The following is a 24543-nucleotide window of genomic DNA, read 5'->3' on the forward strand; positions in this document are numbered from 1 at the left end:
GGAACTGCATCCAGTTGACGTGTGGACAGTGCAATGTTGAGTCAGTTTGGTGTGACGTAACATTATAAACATAAACATTTTTGAATTCTATACAGTGGGATCAACTGTTGATATTAAACACAGTGAATTCTAAATGGGAGATCTTCAGAGAATTAATCTTGGAAGTTACTAGGCTTTTCATACCAACTAAGAAATACTGTTCAAGATTTATGCCTAAATGTATGTCAGATGAACTAATAAGGCTTGTGGCAGAGAAGTAAAATGTGTGGGATGCATATAAATTAGCAGGTGACACAGAAGCCTATGGCAGACATAAGCTAGTCTGTAATCAAGTTACAAAGCAGGTTAGGCAAGCAAAGGGTGATTACAAGAAATTTAGGCAAACGATACAGAGAAAAACAAAAATTTCTTTACTTATGTAAACTCCAGAAGGGGAGGAATCAAATTGGTCCACTTGATGTTGGTAGTTCGACTTTTGATGATCCTGCTCAGATAGCTGACAAACTGAATGAGTATTTTGTATCTACATTCACACATGAGGAATTCTGTAAGGAAGGGGAGGACAGAAGTATACTAAACTCTAACGGGGAGCTAAATGATTTTGTGATAATGGAGAGAAAAGTGGAGGAGAAATTGTTGAAGTTAAACATAAAAAAGGCACTTGGGGCAGATGGAATCTATCCAGTTATACTGAAGGAGGCATTGAGGGAAGTATGCAAACCCTTAGCCATAATTATGAGAGCATCCTTAAATTCAGGGGAGGTTCCCATGGGCTGGAGATGTGCAAATATATCCCCAATTCACAAAGGAAGTTCAAAGGATGATGCAAATAATTATAGACCTGTTAACTTCTGTTCCAGGGAAAATAATGGAATCACTGGTTAAGAAGTGATGCAGGATCACCTAGGCAAGACTGCGGTGATAGTTCACACACAGCATGGGTTTATTAAGAGGAAGTCTTGTCTGACCAATTTGATTGGATACTATGATGTGGTCACAAAAGAACTGAATGCAAAAAATAATTCTGATATCATATACTTAGTTTTCAGGAAACTTTTGATACTGTTGCACATGGAAGACTGCTGTACAAAATGGAGAGGTGTGGCATTAAGAGCAAGTTGCTGTAATGGATAAAGGGATGGTTGAGTGGGAGATGACAGAGAGTGGTAATAAATGAACACTGCTCTATGTGAACTAATGTTATTAGTGGAGTCCCCCCCCCCAGGATTTGGTGCTGTACCCATTGTTTTGTGTATTTATTAATGATATTGATGAACACATATTAGGCCTAATGTCCAAGTTTGCAAATGATATAAAGGTTGTCAGGATTGTTAATAATGGTAAAGACTTTATGCTACTGCAACAGGATCTAGAAAAGTTAGGTAGATGGGTGAGAAGTGGCAACTGAAGTTTAATATTGACAAATACAAAGAGTACTGGAGCTAGAGCTTTTGCCACCCGGAGCAATCCCTGAGTTTGCCACCCCTCTTAAATTGAGAGGGGCGGCAAATTTTTAATTTTTATACACTGCATAAATGCATCGAAAGGGTTAAGCAAAAACCCTAATATAATAGGGGCCCACAGAAATATTATTACTGGGCCCCTAAAATCCTGTTAATGGCCTTAGTTATACGCAAAATTAGAAGAAAAAAAAAAACAATACGTTTTCGCAAATGTGTACTGACTGTGGTGCCGCTACTGAGATGCAGCTGCCACGGTATAAGCAATAAAGCAATCACTGTGCCATGCTTTTTGTTGTTTTATTTTTAAGAATTTGAATTATAGTATCATAGGGAAATGTAATGGTTTTGTTATATTTATATTTTATTTATTTTAGTTGTAAGTATAGTTGTTAAAAACTAATTATTAATTCAGTAATAAAAATTACTAAGTTAACATAAATAAAAGAATCGTCGAAAAATAAAATTGTGCCTCATGTGAAAAGTGCCCCCTGGGGCAGGCTTCCCCCTCACCTCCCTCTAGGTACACCACTGAATGCAAAGTACTGCATAAGGGTAGCAGTAACCCAAGAGAAATGTACTAACTGTGTGGTACTACACTCAGGAAGGTGGAGAATGAAAAAACTTAGGGGGTAATTGTGCAGTCGGATATGAAGTTCTCTGAGCAGTGCAGAAAAGGACTGCCAGAGCAGGTCATGCAGTTTTTTCAATGATATATAGGAATTTTTCTAGCAGAGACAAAGAGGTGATTATACCTTTGTATAAGGCAATGGTCAGGCCACACCTTGAGTACTGTGTACAGGTCTTGAGGCATCGTTTTAGGAAGGATGTAGAGTTGCAAGAATGAGTACAGGGAATGGCAACAAGATTGGTGAGAGGAAAAAGGGGTTCTCTTACCAAGAGAGACTTAAATTCTGTTAGTTGCAGCATCTAGAGACTAGGCACCTGCGAGGTGATCTGTTTGAGGTGTACAATGTTTTGAATTTTTTGAGCAGGCTCAATGCTGATGGGATACTTCCACTTGCTGAAATTAAGAACATGAGGGGGCATAGATTCAAATTGAGGAAAGACAGTTGTAGAATAGATGTGCAGATGTTTGCCTTTAGCCAGCGGGTAATTGATTGCTGGAACAGACTTCCATCTGTTGTTGTGGAAGTTGATAACTTAAATAAATTTATAGCTGAACTAGACAAACATTTGGAGTGACCGAATGGGTGAAATGGGAATGTGGGAAGGGTTTTTTTTTTTGGCTGATGCTCTATAAGCTTGTTGTTCCCTTGCATCATATGCCTCAACTAATGCTAATGCTAAATTGAGGCCCCTGCGAATGGCTTCATTACTTAAACAGTATAGTTGAAGAAGAAATCAAGAATGCTTCCATGTATTTACATGCATTTAATGTATTTACAATATATGGTAGTTGGATTTTTTTTTTTTTTTTTTTGTTAGTTGTTGGCACATCAGCTCCTGGGCCATAATGCACCTCCCATAGTTTTTTCATTTTACTCTGATTCAAGCCCGAGGCGGGATTCGAACCCGCGACCTTTTGGTTGCCAGGCAGGCACTTTACCCACCTGGCTAGCCCAGTCAGCTGGTAGTTTGTGTTAGTATTAAGTATTGTTATGTGATACAAGGTAAAACCAGAAAGCAGCACCAGAAAAATTAAAAATTAAATTACATTAAAAAAAATTCCCACATCATCTGTCCATCCCTCTAAAAATTGATCGAATTCCTCCTTAAATTTATTCCAACTACCCACATTCACAACATCAAAGGAAAATCAACTGTCTTCTTGCTGCAAGCAAATTTATATGCATCTTCTATCTTGCTTCGATCCATTCTCAGTCTAAATTTAGCTCCCCCTCTTATTGTGTGTTGTCTCAGCAAAAGTAACGATGCCATCAACATTTAACTTTCTTAGTCCATTCAACACCTCAATCAAATCTCTTCACAGGTGCCTAGTTTCCATGTGCTGCAATACACAGAACTGAAATCTTTCTTGCCAACAGTGCCCTTTATTCTTATTGCTGATCTGGTGGCTCTCGTCTGCACCTGTTCCAACAGATTCACATCCTTTCCTAAAATGATTCTTCCAGACATGTATACAGTACTTAAAATGCATCTTTATTATTGCCTTATACAGCCAAATAATTACCTTTTTATCAGGGCTGGCCTGAGGTATATTGGCACCCCGGACGGGTAGGCATTCCTGTGCCCCCTACCAGATAGAAAAAATTTAAGGTGTTTTTATTGAGTTAATGTTTTATTTTTGCTAGAGAAAAGTTAAAAAGACAAATGTAAACACAAAAAAAGACAGTCAGAATATTTATAATGTTTTAATTGTCATATTAAAATATTAACAATAAAAATTTTGCAAAAGAGTCAATTTTTTATAAGGACATTTATCAAAATACTAGCAGCTGGTTGCTGTTATGCTTCCCTTTAATTTATATAATAATAATAGTTTCTGTAATTAAATTTCAGCTGCTCATGTGAAAGAAATGAGATGCACATAGCATTGTTGCCAATCACCTATATTTATACCAAATTTTGAATTGGTATCCCATCTGGAAGTGGAAGAATTTGGAGACACACTAACATTGACAGTACTTGATAGTAGATGCTTACAGAATAAATATATATTTTACATTACATTACAACAAGTTACATAAAAGCTATTTAAAAATACAAAACAAAAATTTAAGAATAATTTTTTGTTATTAACACCAAATATATTTTTATCCAGTGCCAAACAAAATTCCTTTAATGCATTCCTTTCCTTGATTTTATATCAGAAAAGTTATTAATGATATCGGTAAAATCCAAATTTGCAGCTACATCATTTTTAATTGATAGTATTGCTAATGAATTTAATCTTGCTTGCGACATTGATGATTGCAAATAAGTTTTAATTAGCTTTAATTTGCTTAAGCTCCTTTCTCCACTTGCTACAGTTAGTGGAATTGTCTGCGTAACTCTCAATGCTACCCATAAATTTGGCAACATATCTTGTAATTTATTGTTATTTATAAATTTTAAAATACTTAATTCTTTATCAGGTACCTTATCAGGCAAAAGTTTTATCAGCATCTCAATTTCCTGACACAAATCTTCACCATTTACATCACACTCACTTTTATTACTTATCACTGTGTGGTACCACACAGTTGGTATGTTATTCTAAGATACTGCCACCATATGCACTGCCTTGCATTCATCAATGTTAAACTTCATTGCAACTTTTTGGTCCATCTTCCTAATTATTCTAGATCCTGTTGGAGTAGCTTGCCCTGTTCCTGCAAACTTAGACATTCAGGCCTGATATACCTTTATCAATATCATTAATAAATATCAAAAACAAAATGGGCCCAGCACTGAACCCTCCACTAATACCATTAGTCCAAAAAGAGCAATGCCCATTGATAACCACGTTCTGTCTTCTACCACTCAGATGTCCCTTTATCCATAGCAATAGCTTGCCTCTATTGCTGCACTGCTAAAATTTCTATGTAGCAGTCTTTCATGTGGAACAGTATCAAAATCTTTTCTGAAGTCCAAGTATATAATGTCAAAATAATTTTTTTTGGTCCAGTTCCTTTGTTGCTATATTGTAGTAGCCAGTCATGGTCAGACAAAATTGCCCCTTAACAAATTCATGCAGTGACTGTCTTATATATGCATTCCTGTCTAGATGTGCATTACTTCTTCAACAAGTGATGCATTTTCCTTCTAACAGAAGTCATGCCACAGGTATAACTAGTAGGCCAGTGTGATTCATCCCTTTCCTTCTAGTGTTTAACATAAGCAAAGAATTCTTTGTTATTTTTTTTTTGCATTCTTAGCCAAGACCTCATAATCTGTTTTAGTTTGCTTAACCACTGCTAATATATATATATTCATCCCATGAATTTTTCTTCTCAGCCGTTAGTCTCATAATTTCCTCTAACATTCATTTGGGTCCAAATCTTAAAGATTATTTCTTAGTCGGTATAGAAAGCTTAGGAGCTTCTGCAGCTGCTTTCCGGTGCCTCCATAGCCAGGTGGGCAGGAGCATCAGTGCATAGCACACGCTTCTTGATCAGACCAGGGTTCGAGCCCGTGACCACCAAATACGGAGGATGCGGAAAGGTCAGGAAATGACCACCGCATATCCCCAGAGCAATATGGCCTTAGTTGCTAATGCTCCTAAAAACCAAATAACAACAACAACAACAGCAGCTTCTTCCCTGAACACATCTCATTTAGTTGGTAACATCACAGTTGGTCTCACCAAAAGGAATTTAAAATTTGTGTACAACCACTGTAGTTGTCGGTGTGAAAGCAAAAGTCCTTCCCTTTTAAGCCTAATAGCTAGATCTTTCAGATTCCACATCAGTATATTATGATCACTATCATCTAATGGTTCGCCGACCGGGCTAGCCGAGTGGGTAAAGTACCTGCCCGGCAACCCAAAGGTCGCGGGTTCGATTCCCGCCTCGGGCTTGGATCAAAGTACTGCAAAAACCTTGGGAGGTGCAATATGGCCACAGAAGCCGATGCGCCAACAACTACCAAATCAAAAAAAAAAAAAAAAAAAAAAAAAAATCTAATGGTTCCTTTGTCTTGATATTCTTGCTGCATAAGAAGTCATTTCTGATAACAAGATCAAGAGTATTGCTTTCTTTCATTGCCCCTCTGAAGGAGAGGTGCATTTACATCTGGATATTTTGTTTTGGACAAATGGGTTTGGAGTGTTAACATATATACAGACATGATGTCTGTATCATTAATTAACCAGCAGGTGGCAAGCCTCAAGTACAACCAGTGATAGCTCTCTCTGCAAAAATAGTACTCTGTCCTTGAATTTCGACATATGCATAATGCAGTTTTCAGTCAACAGCCATTGTGTGTCTAATAGCACATATGTGAAAATGCCGTCACCTGCCTCAGGCATGTACATATAGGGTGGCCAGGTACACACATATAAGGAGTGTATATTATATGCATACAAAATTTGCAGCTTTGCATATAATATAAATTATAATTCTTGAAGTATTTGTTTATGCACCCAAGTGAAATTTATAAGCAAAGGAATGTCTATATATTAGACCTATATATTTTCAATTTAATTAATCAATTTGGGCCTGTTTTAATATATATTAAAATTCACAAAGACTTTATGTTAGCAAATTTAACCAAATTCAAGATTATGGAGGGTGTCTCAGGTATGTCAAGCCGCTTGCTATCTGGGAGTCTAAAACGCTGATGGATCTGGTATTTGTGTAACACTCAAGTCATGCGGACCTAATTTCAGCAAAGTCTGGTCAGTCTGTGTCAGTCCGAATCCTCTACTTGCACCTTCATGATGGTGGGACTGTTCGTAATACTGGGTGTAACTGGGAAATACAGCACCTAGCACACTGGAGGGGATCACCGAGGTTCAAACCAATGTAAGCAGTGGTTGAGGTGTGGCACCCGCATCAATGGAGGAATGCTGCCCCTCTGTGTTACCAGGCAATACTAGGTGCTAGATGATTCTCATCAACCAATGCAATACCACCACTTTGCTTATTAGAGGCTTGAAGTGTGGAACCTATGTTTAGTCTCCAGAGCAAAGCTCCAGCAACTCCCCGCTCCCCATCTCTTCCATCATGCAGTATGATTGATGTCTTTTCAGGTTATAATGGACATGGCAAGATCCAGTCTTCCTTACATTTCAAGGGTACAGCTCTAAAACGTGTTCACAGGCCGTCCACTAGGTAGTCCACCAGACCAAACCTATTGGTAACTCTCTAGGAGGCTTCTGGATCAGCTAGTGTATAAACTCACTGCTTCTATTCTGCCAGATAGTGACTGGAGGGAGTCTGAACAGTGTATGTGGCGAGCATTGTCAAGGCTATGTTATGTCAAGGAGCTGGGTATATTCTTACCACATGTACACCATATCCAAAAATTCCATTACTTCATACATGTCCTTGCCAACTTTTCTTGTTTCTGAATACCCAGTGAACTGTCAAACTAACAGAACAAACGTATCTGCAGAAAAGATCTAAACCTCCCAAACACTTTCTCTTTCATTTCACAAATATACGTGGTCTCAGTTCTAATCTCAATGATGTCCATTTCAACTTACAGTCTTCCAAACCCCATGTACTTTTTCTGACAGAAATCAATTGATTTCTGCCAGAAAAATCAGAAAATCAGTTATCAGTTGATTCCACCACTGCTCTTCTCGGTTGTCTGAATTATTTGCTGTATGATTCCTTTCACTTCAAAGGTGGTACTTGTGCATATATCCATTCTGATATTCCCTGTCAGAGATTTAGTAATTTGGAATCTCCTCTTTTCAATCATCTCTAGCTTAAAATCTCTCTACCATATTCTGTCAAATTCATCTGTTGCCTCTATCATTGTCCCAGCTCCACTAATCTCTTGGAACTCTTCAACTTCCTCTCTTTGAAAGTTGACTTTCTCTAGTCCAACTTTCCTCACAGTGAGGTAATTTTCCTTGGTGATTTTAATGTTCACAACTCCATCTGACTTCCGTTTTCTAGTTACATGGCCCCCAGCTGGTTGAGATGCTGAGGCTTTTGCAATTGCTAATGACCTCACACAGAGCGTTCATTCACCTACCAGAATACCAAACAATCCTAAATACACAGCCGACATACTTGATCTTTTTCTCACAAACAACCCTTCTGAATACACAGTTGAGGTGAGTGGTCTTCCAGGCACGTCAGATCACAACTTTGTGATGGTCTCTTCTCTAATGGTGTCTTTCTCTCATGACATTTCTCACCCTCGTGTTGTTTGCCATTACAAGAATGCAAAATGGTATGATCTGCGAGATTTCTTTTCTTCTTTCCATGGTTGGATTACCGTTTCAAATCTTCTGATGTCAATGCTTGCTCAGATCATGTCAGGAATTATTCTTGTAAGGATGGAATCCTTTATTCTGCACTTCACCTTAAAATCTCCTCCTTTGTCTAAACCTTGGTTTTGCAATATATTTGCTAAGAGAAGAATGTTGCATATTATAATTGGCTTGTTTCCAAATCTCCAGGTTCATTTTCTGTCTACACCAAAGCTTGTAACAATTGTAAAGCAGTTATTAATCAGTCCAAACTAGATTTTGAATAAATTAAGAGTAGAAAACTTGCTTCTTCTCCAAATGGTAGTTGAGCATTCTGGTCTCTTGCAAAAGCTGTTGGCAGCAATCTTTTGCCCATCTCTGTCAAAACCAGATGGCTCTATTGCCACTTCAGCCAAAGTTAAGCTGACCTGCTAGCATCCTATTTTTCTTCCAACTCATGTATTGATGATCTTGGTAAACCACTTCCCACCATTCTCAGTACATTCCATTCAATGCCTCCTGTGGTTTTCTGTCAAAAACATGTCAGAAGGATTTTGATCAATCTTGATGCTAAGAAAGCTCCATCCTGATGGTATTTCTCCACTTATTCTCAAAACCTGTGTTCCTGAACTTAGTCCTGTTCTGTGTCACCTTTTTTCACTTTCTTATTCCAAAGGTGTTTTACCTTCTGCTTGGAAATTTGCTCCTATCCAGCCAGTTTCTGAAAAGGGTGACAAATACTTCCCATCCAATTATCATCTCCCTTACTTCTACTCTTTCTAAAGTAATGGAGAAATCAATTAGCTGCCAAATCTTAAGCTATCTAGAAACCTTCCATCTGATCAATCTCCAATCTGGATTCCATCAGTGTCAGCCCACTGCCGACATTCTGGCTTCTGTTTTCCCATCTATGGACAAATTCAATGGAAAAGTTTGGTGAAACTCAAGCAGTTGTTCTTGGTATTTTAAAAGGCTTTTGATCATGTTTGGCATAAAGGTCTTCTAAATAAGCTTCCATATTATGGTTTTCTACCTGTTTTTTGTAATTGGGCATCCAGTTTTCTCTCTGATCACTCACTAGCAGGTGATAGTATATGGCTCTCTGCCTTCTAACTTTTCCAGTAATGCTGGTGTTCCCCAAGGTTCAGTTCTTTCTCCTGCTCTTTTCCTCTTGTATATTAATGACCTTCTTCCGTTGACTACAAATCCTATCCATAGTTTTGCTGATGATAGCACATTACATTCGACCTTCCAGTTTGAGAAACCTTGCCCTATATAAACAGTTTCAACTTCTTGAATATCCACTACCAATTCCTTAAATGCTGATGTCCAGGTAATTCTCCAGTGGGCAGAGATAACTTAGTTGATTTCGAACCTTTTAAAATGCAGTCCTCTGCTCCTATGCTTATCTTCAATGACACTGATTTCTAAGCAAGATCATATATCTTTATTGGGGATTATTACCCTGACTTCTGATCTCTCTTGGCATAAGCACATTACAAATATTGCTTCCTCTACGTCTAAAAACTGGGTTTTCTGTTTCGCTCTCTATGTTACTTTTCTTCCAAACAGATGTTCATGCTGTGTAAATCGCAAATTCACCCTACCATGGAATATTGTTCCCACATCTGGGGCTGTGTTCCTAAATTCCTCTCTCATTCTTCTAGATTTCATTCAAAGGAGGAAAGTTAGGTTAATTAATGACCCATCTCTAACAAGGTATCTTCACTCTCTGTCTCTTAGTCATTCTGTTTCTGCATGCCTTTTCTGTAGGTACTTCCATGGGTACCATTCTTCTGAATTTGCTCCTATAATGTCGACGCTCTATCTCTCTTCTGGCGCACTATGGCCATAGTTGCCGATGTGCCTAATAAATCCCTAAAACAACTACAACTCTCTCTCTTCCAAAGTAGCCCAAACACATGCCACAACCAGGCAACATTCTGATATTGTCCAGCTTAAAACTCACAGAACTAACTTTTCTCCTTCCTCATTTATTCATTCAACTTCCGTTTTCTGGAACAACCTTCCTTCATATGTATTCCTGAAAATTACAATCTACAGAAGTTCAAGTCTAACGGCAAATATCTTTCATGTTCTTGACTTTCAACCATGCATGGTACTAAGTACTATAGGTTCTAATACCTCTTGTGTTTGGGGTTTTAGTCAAAAAAAAATTATAAAATAAAATAAATTTCATCATAATCTAATATACAACACAAATATCACATAATGAAATTAATTATCAGATTTTCTAATCAGTGCTGTCTATCCATCCAAGTAGTCTACTCGATGGAAAACATGAAAAAGTTTTTATAAATTCCTGTAATCCTATGTAGCCATCTCATAATATAAAGAGAAAATTATTTACGGTCGGACCTCTATATAACGAAATTGATCATTTGCTTGAAAAAATTCATTAAACAGAAATTTCGTTATAAAGAAATATGACCTTTTCAATGATGGAAAATAAATCAGAAATAAGTGGGAATGAATAAATTTTCTAACATTTTAAAACAATTTATCTATTAATACATACATATTAAGAAATGACTTACATTGATGCGCACAATATAAAATTACACTTTTAAGAATTATTTTGTAAAATATTTGGTTATTTGTTGTTGTACACTGGATTTTCATTCTTAAAATGTTCGCATTTGTTTAAACACTCAAATATATTTGCTGGCACATTTTCTTCACACTGAAGGCTTTGACGCAAAGTTTCAAATATTGATAACATTTCACGTTTGGAAGATTTAATATTGCCTTCATTTGGCCTCATTTCATTTTCATCATCAATATTATCACTAGGTCTTTGAATACTCTCCAAAATATTGGAGTCACTCGGATGTTCAGCTACTGTGACATCATTATCAACTCCTAAAAATTTGTCAAAAACAATTTCTCCGCTGATCCAACCTCTCGCTTTGAGTTCTTCCGGAGATGATTGCTCAGTATCTTGTAGTAGTTCATTCCTCTCATCACTGTTAATTGACATTTTAGCAAAACCTGCCTTTTCAAAATAATTCTTAATTGTTTCCATTACACCTTGAACTCCACACTTTCGCCAACTCTGATTTGCATATCCACAAATCTATAGGTTGGTTGGTTTCTAGTCTTAGAATAATTTTTTTTTTTTTTGGTAGCACATTTTCAAATTCTTGATAATGCCTTGGTCCATTGGCTGCAGTTTATACAAGGTATTTGGAAGGAAGAAAACACACTTTTAAGTTTCGAAATTACCGAGTGAAAGTGGGAAGTTGTCGATAATCAACATGATTTTTATGTTTTATTTCATCATCTTTCTATCAAAATTTAAATTCACTGTTCAAAAATTTCACTTGTCATCCAAGATTGTTTTGTTGTAGTTGTAGTACAACACTCTAACGACTTTACTTCTTTGAAACATTGGAGTTCTTTTACCTATTACCAATAGCTTCAGTTTTTCATTACCAGCCATATTTGCACCAACCAAGACTAATTCTCTCCTTATTATTTTTACCACCTAAACATTTATAACCTTTAAAAGTTAGTGTCTTGTTTGGCAAACATTTAAAAAATAGACCTGTTTCATCAATGTTGAATATCTCTTTGGGCCCCCTCCATAATTCTTTTCAAAACTGTTTCCTTCTAATGGGCATAGTCTTCTTCGATTACAGCTCCAGTTTCACCAGAAATAACTCTTTTTGCATAATCTGTGACGCTTTTTAAATTTGTCCAGCCAACCAGAACTGGCTTGGAATGTTTTATGCCCCAGAAAAGATGCGTACTCCATAGCCTTTTCTTGTATTAATGGCCCTGATATTGGCATGTTTTGGTCTCGAATCAACTTCACCCACTTAAAAACAGCTTCTTCTACATCTTCATACAGGCATAATTTCCCATGCTTCCAACTGGGTCCCATTTTCTCAAACAGTTTGAGAATCAAAACATGGTTTTTCAAAATAGTTGATACACTACTGGTGGCAATACCAAATTTTAAAGTGATTTCTTTCTTTTGAATGCCCTGATCTACACTATTAAGCACTTCCACTTTTCCCACTACACTCAAGGATTTCCTCTTGGACATTGTAAAGTTACTTGCACAGCAGCTAAAATGAAACTGATTTAGGGATCACTTGGACCTACTGTGTAAACAGAGAGAAGTGATATTTAGTGAAAGTGTGGACGACTCATTTCTATGAAACAGCTGAATTTCCAGGATAAAGAAAAATCGGTAAAATCAATCTCTCCTAATTCTCTAATAGTGTGCTTACAATACAAAACAGGTTGAATAGAACCAATGTCTGCATCAGGAATATGCCTGTGGACATGTAGATAGCAGTTGACCAGCACGACTTCTCGGTACAGTAGAGGCAGTTGCATAGGTTTTATGAGCACCACTAAATTGTAGAATGTTTTAGCTCTTAATTAAAGATCACGAAAACTCATGATCTTATGACATTTATGAAGGTTTGTATCTTATTGTTTTCAATTTTATATTAGTATATCTCCTTTAAGTATCATAGTTTATCATTATTTTCATATGGGTTTAATGAAACAACATGTGAAAGTTGATAACACTTGGTGGGCTACCATCTGTGCAAATTAAACTGGCAAGGTAAAATACTGAAAATCCTTTCTTTTATTATATTGCATATTTTCTAGATCAAAATTCCACTAATGATCAGTTCTATTCTTTAAATTTGTACAGGCATCCATAATTCATTGTTTAACTGTAATGCATATGTAATTTTTCTGGCATTCAATACTGTAACTAATGTAATATTGTCATTATCGTAATTTGGTCAGAAAAGTATGTAATGCTGATGCACCATCTATGTCAATTCAGCAGCAAGGAATGGGATTCTTCTGTGTGGTTGGTTGAATGTATACCAGTTATTATGATTTGAAAATAATGTGCCACATAGATTGATTTAAGATTCATGAATGAAGCCCATTTTTGAATGTGTAAAACAATTAACCCCAGTTTTAATTGAGCTTGGATTCTGTTTCCTAAATCAATATCTTGTTAATCAAAGGCTAGAATATAAAATCACTATCATGGTTTTCAGAATTACAGGTTAAACAGCTGTACTTTTCCTTTTAACTGGAATACTTTGATAATGGTTTTTTTTTTTTTTTTTTTTTCACAAATTTCACATATGTAAATGGCACATTGATTAAAGATTCACTAATTAATATGAAGATTTTATTATTAATGTGCATCTGTAATCTTGAATTGTCGAATTTGCTAAGAAATTCCTTGTGGATTCTAATTTACATTATAATAGGCCTAAAATTAATAAATATGTTTAATATATTGACTTTACTTTGGTATTCTGCTTAAATAAATATTTTGTGAATTATAATTTACATTGTACACGAGTATAAGATTAATTTATTTATCCAATTAATTTATAAATTGTGAGGCAGAGTCTCACAATCGATAAATCAGTTGGATAAACGTATCCAAATGATGTGCACGTATGAAACTCCAAGGACATACTGTGACTTTATGAAGTAAACGCAACTTTATGAAGTAAATTTTGCCATTTTAAGGATTGCCACCTGCATAATAATGATGCACTTCTTCTCACTCATTTGATCAAAGAACCAATCATGAATGTCCTTGTCTGTACATTTGTAATCATTCCATGCACATTTGTCTAGAACAAAACTCTGGGACAGTGTTGTAGGTGTAAATGCACCTTGACATGCCAGTGTGAAAACAGTCATCCAATAAATTCAAAAATGCTGCTATGTGAGTGATCATTCAAGTTCCAGTCATTATCTGGAACTTGAATGATTCCCCATTATAAGATATTTTGATTTACTGGCCTGTTTATTATACTCATCACAGTTGTTTGGCTTATAACATACTCCTACTCCCATTTTTGTTTTCCCAGTGCTTATTAAATTTGTGAGTTGTAAACAACATATCAGTATACAGGTCCCTACAGAGGAGAGAATTCTGAATAAAAATTTCAAATAATTACACCTGAAACAATAATTATGGGCCCTGCAAAATTGTAAACTCTAGACACTTAACACTTCTCTTATTTGTCTAGGTGTAAATCCAGCTGTTTACAGTGAAAATTGAATGTATTAGTAAGCCCTGAAGACAAAGCTACAGTTTACTTCTAACCTTATTGCAATTGCAAGGTCAGAAGTCATTATAAAAGAGAATGAATTTTTTCTCTTCACAGAAAATGTGAGGTAACTTACAATAGTAAACATTTTCCCCATCGTAGAAAGTTATATACAATATGATATTACTGTAAAAAACTGGTTTGCGTTGGTCCTCCCTTAATTTTATGTGGGTCACTTTGAAACAAATACCTCTAATTTTTTGTTTTTTTCTTGCTCATGTGATAATGCATACAAAATGTAATGGTGTCAGGTAAAAATTACCTGGTGTCAGGTAAGTGTTACTGCCAATATCCTGCAAGTTTCAACACTGTATGCGAGGTTGTAGGGCTAATAATAGTTGAGGAAAATGATAGACTACATTAATGTGCATATCATGTGTCATGCAGTGTTATTGAGTTCCTGGATGCAGAGAACATTGCACCCATTTAAATTCACTGATGTTTGAAGAACATTTATGGGAACATGACGGTTGATGTGAGCACAGGTAGGTGGTGAGTTAGATATGTCATTGATGCTGATAGTATGAAGGCAATGCCAAGTCAGCTATCCTCATGCTGCAGACTAGTGGAAGATGAGAGAGAGAGAGAGAGAGAGAGAGAGAGAATGCATAAACTGATTTGTGAAGACTCGGGAAATGTGTGAAAAGGTGTGAATAGTCTAATGAATTCTGGACAATCTGGGATATAGGAAATTGTCTGCCAGGTAGGTTCTTCAAATGTTAATGCCAGATCACACGTAACAAAGTGTGCAGACTTATGCTGGTCTTCTGGAATAGTATGAGACAAAAAGTAATAGTTTTCTGAATAGCATCATCATTGAAGATAGGACCTTGGTACACCACTCTGAACCGGAGTCAAAGTACCAATCTGTGGAGTGGTAACACAAGGATTCACCGATAAAGAAGAATTTCAAGGCTCACTGATAAAGAGGTGCCTCCATAGCCAGGTGGGCAGGAGCAGCATTGCATAGCATACGCTTCTTGATTAGACCGGGGTTCAAGCCCATGACCACGAAATACGGAGGATGCAGAAAGGTCAGAGAATGATCACCACATATCCCCAGAGCAATAAGGCCTTAGTTGCTAATGCTCCTAAAAACCAAATAACAACAACAACTGATAAAGAAGAATTTCAAGACCCAGCCATCCACTGAAAAAATTGTGTTCTGTTTTTTAGGACAAGGGAAGCATTTTCCTTGTGGGTTTCCTGCTACTGGGACAAACTATTAATTCTGCTCATATTTTATGTAGATACTGAAGAAAATGAAGACACAAATTGCAAGATTAGGGGCCAGAGAAGAAAGTAAAATTTCTCTTTCGGCATGACTGCCAGACCACACTAGCACTTGTGACAAGTGAGACTATTACATCATTTGGGTGTAGTGTTCTTCCTCATCCCCTCCCATACAGTTCAAACCTTTTGCCATTAGACTTTCACTTGTTTGGACCTATGAAGGATAGCTTTTGTGGGACCAGTGGCTGCTTCATGGCTGTAAAAGGTTTGCAGCCATGAAGAAGTAGTTATTGGAGGCTGACAGCAACTTTTATGAGAGGGAGGGAGATGTAGTTTCAGTGGCGAAGCATATACATACATTAGCATTAGTAGAGGCATATGATGCAAGAAAGCAAGCTTATACAGCATCAGCCAAAAAAAAAGAAAAAGAAAGAAAAGACCCTTCCCGTTTCACCCATCCATTCGTTCCAAATGTTTGTCTAGTTCTGCCTTGAATTTATTTAAGCTATCAACTTCCACGACATATAGAAGTTTGTTCCAGTAATCAACTACCACTGGCTAAAGAAAAATTCCACACATCTATTCAACAACTGTCTTTCCTCAATTTCAGTTTATGCCCCCTCAAATTTGTAATCTGAGCAAGAGAAAGAATCCAATCAGCATTGAGCCTGCTCAATTCATTCAAGGCCTTATACACCACAATCGGATCACCTTGCAGGTGCCTAGTCTCCAGAAGCTGCAATTTGCAGAACTTAAGCCTTTCTTCCTAAGAGCACCCCTTTATTCCCCTCACCAGTCTTGTTGCCCTTCTCTGTACTCATTCTAGCAACTCTACATCCTTCCTAAAATAAGGCTTCCAGGCCTGAATGCAGTACTCAAGGTGTGGCCTGACCATTGCCTTATACAAGGGGATAATCACCTCCTTATCTCTGCTTCCAAAGTTCCTGTAATATCATTGACAAGACCTACTCTGGCAGCCTGTCTGCACTGCTCAGAAAACTTAATATCTGACTGCACAGTTACCGCCAAGTTTCTTTCATTATCCACTACTCTGAGCATAATACCACCCAGTTGGTATTTGGTACATTTCTCTGGGGTTACTGCTACCCATATGCAGGACTTAGCATTTGTCAATGTTAAACTTCAGTTGCCACTTCTCAGCCCATCTGCCCAACTTTTTCAGATCCTGTTGCAGCAACATACTGTTATTACAGTTATTAATATTTGTTTGTCAATTTTTTCTCCAGAGTTTCTCCAAATGTTTGTCAAGGCAAAACTTGACAAACATTTGGCGCGGGGGGGATGGGTGAAATAAGGGTTTTTTTTTTTTTTTAATTAGCAACCCTTCCAACCTTTGTATCATAGTAATTTCCACACAGTAATATAATATGTGGAAATATAAATGTAATACTTGAAGTAGATAACATACAGTTTAAATTGGCATATCTACAGTGGTATGCAAAAAAAAAATTAGTAGAAACCAAAACTAATGTTTTGTAAAAAACCATTAGTTTCAGAGCAGCCTTCATATATGTATATCATTGGCTTACTTCATATTGTACTTCATATACGAAAAAATGATTGAAAACCTTTTCTGAGATGTTTTTTGCAAGGATTTTTTTTTTTATAAAATGAAATTGTATATCTGAAAGATGTAACCAATGATAGAAGCTACAAAAACATGTCCATTTCCACAGCTGTGCACATTGTCACTGTATTTAAATTAATTTTATTGAGCCGTTGGAAAACCATCCCAGCATATTCAGATAATGTCATATCCCATGTCAGATAACTTCATATATGAAGTTATCCTTGAAAGGATGAAGTTACATGAAGTTACCTGACATAATATTACATACCAATTTGTTGAAAATCACTTATCCTTGGCAGAAAAACATTGTTGTATATAGGTAATATTTAAGCAGATATCTTATTTCTATCATATTTTTGAATAATGTAGTGTTTTTAAGTATACGAGGTACCACCATGATGGGACACATCCACACTTCAGATAATTTGTGTGAATTATTTGGACCAAAGCAGGATAATAAACTATCGACAAAAAAAAAAAAATTCCTCTGTTCTGTATAAAATTTCATTGTTACTGCATCATAGGAATTTAGGCACTGTGCACGTTGATGAAATCGAAATAATAGGGGGAGAGGTTAAAAACCCCAACTGCATCTTCTGAGACCAGGTAATTTAGTTAAAATTATCACTTAATTTAGTTAAAAATTTAATATGAAATCTAAGTAGTCATCTTATATGCCTATGATCATAGCAATTATAATATTCAATAGCGCAGTTTTTTTCTAATTTTTTTTGTTATCTATTCTTGGTCAAAATGTTATAGGATTATCCTTCTGTAAGAGATGAACGATGCCGTGCAGAAACAGAAGCAGTCGATGAGCTTCGAAAGTTAATCCAGAACCTTCCTCCTGTACATTTTACTACTTTGGCATATCTGATACACCATTTACACAGGTAAAATAGATAGATATATATACTATGAGTATACGATAATATTATATATAATTTCTCATCAGTTTGATTTTCTTATGAGAGTAATCGCAGTGATTCCAAGTTTTCTCCTATTATAATTATATTTCATAACTTTTTAAGTAATTTATTGAAAGCCACCTGCTGCAGTTCCAGTATTAGTGGAAAACCTGTTGGTTGGTAACTCACTCAGTAGCAGAACATTATTAGATTTTCTGGATGACTGTTTTCTGCACAACCATTTAAGTCTGCTCTTTTAGTATCTCTTAGTTGGTATAAAAAGAATTGTAGCTTCTACAGTTATACCCCTGAATGCCTTCCATTTTGAATTTATTAATAGTAACATTGTTGATTATTCCTACTAAAAAGAAGTTAAAAACCTGAGACCATTGCAGTCACCTTTACAAAAACAAAATCAATTACCTTTACCCTTGATAGTAGTTACATCTTCAAGTAAATCCTACATTAGTACACTGTAATCACTGGTACCTAGTGGATCTATTATCTGCATTATTAATGCATGAAGAGTTGCTGCTGATAATCAGATCAAGAGTATTGCTTTCTCTTGTTCCCTCTCTAACATGCTGGTGGAAAAAATAGTCATTCAATAAATCCACAAAAGTGTTGTTGCTGTGTGAGTGCCTAATCCTCAAATGCCAGTCAGTATCCTGCACTTGTGGGTTATCAATTGTTAGGCCTGTAACACATTCCTGCTCTTCTTCTGTCACACCAAACATTCAACATTGCACTGGCCATCCATATCAATTGGATGCACTGCCTTAAATTTTATATGCTTCTTAACTAAGAGCATGACTTCTCCTCCTGTGATGTCTACCCTTACACATTGTACTCTCCACATTCAAATTCTGCATCCTTTATCTCTGAGTGACACCATGGCTTTGATATATCTTCTCAATTTCAGCATTTGATGACTTAACGAGTACTTCAAATTCATCAAATTTATTTACTCTGCTCCTAGCATTAATGTGCAAGCAAGTACAGGTGACCCTCTTGTGACACGGTTATTAGGATTCGATAAAATGTTGTGTTGTGCAAAACCATATTATATGGGATTAAGAAAAAGTACAAAAAGGGGATTACGTTCTAAAAGCTAACAAAAATACATTATTTTGTTAAAAAAATGTTAACAAAATTAAAAAAATACACCATTATAGATTTCGTGTGTCTTTAAAACCCAGTAATCTGGGTTTGTTTGCTTTTGCTTGATAAATCTTTGTTCGATTTCATCATATGGAACTAAGCATTTTTGAAGCTCCCTTTTGAACTTTGGGCTCATTTCATTCAAGAATCTGCATTCAAAAATTGAGATTCTCTTTGCTCAGCTGACTTTATGCCTTCCCCTGTGCTTTTTAGTGTAAAATTAGGAAGTTTAGAATTTTCATCTGCACTATTATCATCTGAATTTATTTGGTTAACCTCCGATGCCATTTCCACCAAATCCGCTCTGCCGACCTCTTCTTCTACCAGTAATTTTTGAACATCTTCAGCAATCATATCTTTTTTCAATTTTTTTTAGGAGCATCAGCGACTAAAGCCATGTTACTCTGTGTATATTGTCTATAAATTGCGTGTGTCCTGAGGTTGATTTTCTGTTTTGCTGGACGAAAAACCCGAGTTTCCAGGAGGAAAAAACCATGCTGCCCAACTAACTTGGTTATGTTGTGAAAAAGATCCATAAAAATTCCTCCCTTCATCAACTGTGCTGCCCACCAGGTCAGTAGTCACACCATCAAAATATTCCCCTCCTACTGACATATCAAGTTCTCCTATTGCACCGATAGAACTTTGAAATCGAGATTTTTCTACAAGCTCAATAGCACAGAACATAACACGGGAAGGCGCCTCCGTAGCCAGGTGGGAAGGAGCAGCAGTGCGTAGCACATGCTTCTTGATTAGACGGGGTTCGAGCCCGTCACCACCAAATACGGAGCATGCGGAAAGGTCAGGGAATGACCACCGCACCGGAGCAATATGGCCTTAGTTGCTAATGCTCCTAAAAACCAAATAACAACAACAACATTACACAGGAATTTCCCAACAAAATAAAATACAAAGATTTCTCAATAATTTTTTTTTGACTAGCGAGTCAAAAGCGCAAAAATGTTGAAAAATTACATCCACCATAACAGCAGGGTTTTCCCCACACAAAAGCTTAAAAATACACTTTATGCAAGGTTTACCGAAATTCTCTAACCATGTTAGAGCGAATCTGTGTTATATAAGTACCGTGTTAGGATTGCCGCAATTTATCAATCATATTAGAGCGAAACCGTGTTGTAGAAGTACTGTGTTATACGGGGGGGTCGCCTGTACATATTGCACCTGTTTAAGGCTCACATCTGGTGAGTATATGCTTTGCACACCCAGGGTCCTGAGCTGGATGTCATCATTCTTCTCTTTCTTCGTGACTCCTTCCTACTTCTCTCTCTCTCTCTCTCTCTCTCTCTCTCTCTCTCTCTCTCTCTCTCTAGGGTAACTCAGAATTTTTTTTTTTTTTTTTTTGGCTGGTGCGGCATAAGCCCCAGGCTTCCTTGCACTATAAGGCTAATAATAATAATAATAATATTATTATTATTATTATTAGCCTTTTATTATTATTATTATTATTTTATTTTTTTTTTTTTTTTTACAATACAATACAATTTTATTTACCAAGAGAATTCGTTTACAATAAATGAACTTGTTAAGAAAAGTAAATTTCTTGACAAGTTGTAATTCTTCCTTTACAACAGTTTTGTACAAATTTGTTATCTTACAGAAAAGACTATGAAGTCACTACACATAGTATATTCCACACTGTAAACAGAGGTAGTAGTTTATCTGCATATCAATTATAATATACTGTGTCACTGAGTATCAAGAATTTTCTTATTAGGAATTTTAATTTGGAGATGGGGTAACTTCTGAGCCTGAAATCAATGCTAGCCAACAAGTTGTTTATTATATTCATTGTGTGCCTATCTCCAAATCTATTTAGTATCCTAGGGTGAGGCAAAGTAATTGCTTTTGGGTTCCTTAAATTTTGTGAGACATTTCTTTGCAGATTCGACTCTTCAAAAATAGTGTTAAGATTTTTTAAGAATAGATTTAACTTCAGTTTTTGAACTGGATACAGTATTTTATGTTTCAACAAAAATTGCCTTCTCTTGTTCAGGTCATTCCAAGAGTTTGTCCCCATTAAAAGTTTCAGAATCCTATTCATTAAGTTGTTTATTGCCCTTATTTCTGTTTTATTTGCTCGTGCCCATATATTTACTAAATAATTGAGTTGGGAGTCCACTAATGCGTAAAATAAGGTAACTTTTGTTCTAAGATTTAACTTATTCTTAATGTAGTAGAAAAAGTACACATAAAATCTCATTTTTTTGTACAAGTTTGTTACAATTTTTATTATTATTAATAATAATAATAATTTAATCCCTGAAACTTTGATTTCCAATCTGCTGCATGTTCCAGTAGAAGCAGTGCAAGATTAACTTGCACCTCTGCCTGCAGATGCTATTAATCTTTTGGTCTGTATATCTCCCCCAAGACAGCAGTTTTCCAACTGAATTAACATTGCCTTGATGGCATCAGTAGTAGTAGTAGCATTTGATGCAAGAAAGCAAGTGTAATGAGCTTTTGCAGCATCAGCCAAAAAAAAAAAAAAAAAAAATCACACCATTCCCTCCAAATGCCTGTCCAGTTCCTCCTTAAATTTATTCAACCTATCAACTTCCACAACGACAGATGGAAGTTTGTTCCAGCAATTAACCACCCGCTGGCTAAAGGCAAATTTCCGCACATCTATTCTACATCTGTCCTTTCTTAATTTGAATTTATGCCCCCTTAGGTTCGTAATCTGAACAAGTGGAAGGATCCCATCAGAATTCAGCGTGCTCAACCCATTCAAGGCCTTATACACCTCAATCAGATCACCACGCAGGTGCCTAGTTTCCAGCCACTGCAGTTTGCAGAACTTAAGCCTCTCTTGGTAAGAGGATCCCTTCATTTGTCTCACCAATCTTGTTGCCCTTCTCTGTACACACTCAAGCAAATCTACATCCTTCCTAAAATGAGGTCTCCAGACCTGTACGCAGTACTCAAGGCGTGGCCTGACCATTGCCTTATACACAGGGACAGTCACCTCCTTTTCCCTGCTAGCAAAATTCCTATATACCATTGACAAAACCCCATGACCTGCCCTGGCAGCCTGTCTGCATTGCTCAGAAAACTTCATATCTGACTGCACAATTACTCCCAGGTCTTTTTCATTTTCTACCACCTTAAGTGTAGTACCACACGGTTGGTACGTTTGTTTCTCTGGGGTTACTTCTACCCATATGCAGTACTTTGCATTTGTCAAGTTTAAATTTCAGTTGCCACTTCTTAGCCCATCTGCCCAAATTATCTAGATCCTGTTGCAGTAGCATACTGCCATTACTGTCATTAACAACCCTGCCAACCTTTGTATCACTGCAAACTTCGACATTAAGCCTGATATACCTTCATCAATATCATTGATAAATATACAAAACAACAGTGGACCCAACACCAAACCCTGTGGGACTCCACTAATAACATTAGTCCACGAAGAGCAGCACCCATTGATTACCACCCTCTGTCTTCTCCCACTTAACCATCCTTTTATCCATTGTAACAACTTATACCATTCTGCTCCAATTTGTACAATATCAGTAAATATTGTTGAATCCCTTCTATTTAAGTGCATCCAATCCCACAGCAAGGCTTGAAATCCCAACATCCTGCTTTCCAGGCTGCTAAATGTTCCAATAGAAGCAGTATGAGAATCACCTTCACTTCTGCATGAGGCTCTAGTTAATCTGTGTCTATGTACCCCCAAACTAGCAGTTTTCCGACGCACTTATCACTGCCTTGATAGCATCAGCAAATATTGTTGCCCCCCCCTTTTATTTACGTGTATCCCATCCCTGTAAAAACAGTCTCTCCTGTTAACAAGCATAAGCCAGGCAGGTGTTCACTGGCACACAGATAGAGTGGGTGGGGAGGAGAAGAGACGGGGCCTATCTGCTCTCCCCCTGCCAAGGGAAGGGGAGTTAAAAGGGGAACCAGGCAAGAGAGTCCAGTTCAGATCGCCAATATTGGCATTGGGCAGTGTAGCCGCCATGTCATTCATGGTTCAGTCCAGTATTTTTTTTTTTTTTTATCCTTGAGATGCAGGTCTGAGTTTGGGATGTTGTCTTCTAGTACAATTCTTCTTGTTCTTGATGTAGGTGTCTTCTTTTAGTCCTTTCATAGTAATTAGTGAGTGTGATTACGTGCAGTGTTTTCGGTCCTGCGAGTTGGTGGTGTTTGAAATTCACTAGTGGGTAATCAGTGGTTTGTCTTGTGTCTGTTTGCTTTTTTTCAGGTTAAACAGTAGGGGTCCTTAGTCTGGTAAACATCTCTTGGGCAAATTGTGAAAGAGCCCGGTAATGGTCCTCCTCCAGCAGTATGAGGTGCTCCTGATCCTTTGGGTTGAAATGGATATTTGTGATGAGATGGCAACGGAGGTCTTCATAGAGGGGGGGGGGGCAATCGTACATTAAATGCTTCCAGTTTTGCTCCTCACCGCAGTGGCATAGTGGCGATTCAACAATACTGAAGGTGGCCAATTTTGCATTGAAGGATCCGTACCCTGTAAGCAGAAAAGTTGTGTAGAGGCCAGGTGAGAACCAGAGTGGTTGATGTGGGTAGACTTGCAGAATGTCAGGGATAAATTTCCGGGTCACAGCGCCCTTGGTTGAGTCTGTCCATCTGGATTGCCAGATTTGTCCAAGGAAGGTTGTAAGGCGTTTCTTCTCTGTTACAGTGTTATTGATTGGGTTGGTGGTGAAACCAATACAAGTTACTGTTCTTTCCTTTGAAAGGTGGTAGAGTAGGCCACAACAGATGATTTCCAAGTCTAGGGGGAGACAGCCCACTAGGACCTGCAGCACGTGCGAGCTCACAGTACAGCATGCCCTTGAGATGGTTAGGATGGAGCGCTGTATAGTCTCTAATTTTCTCCTATTGACTGCCGTGGTAGCTTTTTTAAACCAGACACCGGCAGCATATGAGAGGGCTGGGATAAATATGGCTTTATAAAAGAGGGAGAGTGTCCTTTTCTTTAGGCCCTAATTCTTCCGAGTAACTCTGGCAATAAATGCTGAGTACCTCTTAATTTTTTTCTGCAGATGTACAAGATGTGGGGTGAAAGATAAGTTCTTGTCAAGGGTAAGTCCGAGATGCTTCAGTTCTGTTGCTAGTTTTATTGTGGTATTCTGTATCTTGATTTGCAGTGGCCTGCGTATGTCGAGAGAACCTTTCAGGAGTATCGAGGAAGTTTTGGTTGAGGAAATTCTCAGGTGGTTGAGACTGACCC

At 37.1% G+C, this 24543-nt stretch overlaps 1 protein-coding gene across 5 annotated transcripts in view; it reads left to right on the top strand.

The window, feature by feature from the left end:
- The window catches only part of LOC150078471 (rho GTPase-activating protein 45-like), a 492654-nt gene that overhangs the window by 395084 nt on the left and 73027 nt on the right, over window positions 1–24543 (top strand). For all 5 annotated transcript variants that reach the window (XM_090385482.1, XM_090385485.1, XM_090385486.1 and 2 more), the window contains one exon: window positions 18013–18143. In XM_090385482.1, coding sequence (XP_090241608.1) covers window positions 18013–18143 — 131 coding nt within the window. The remainder of the gene's footprint in view (window positions 1–18012; window positions 18144–24543) is intronic.

The sequence above is a fragment of the Mastigoproctus giganteus genome, chromosome 11 (assembly GCF_048544385.1).
Source record: "Mastigoproctus giganteus isolate SK-2022 chromosome 11, ASM4854438v1, whole genome shotgun sequence".
In the NCBI taxonomy this organism is placed as follows: domain Eukaryota; kingdom Metazoa; phylum Arthropoda; class Arachnida; order Uropygi; family Thelyphonidae; genus Mastigoproctus; species Mastigoproctus giganteus.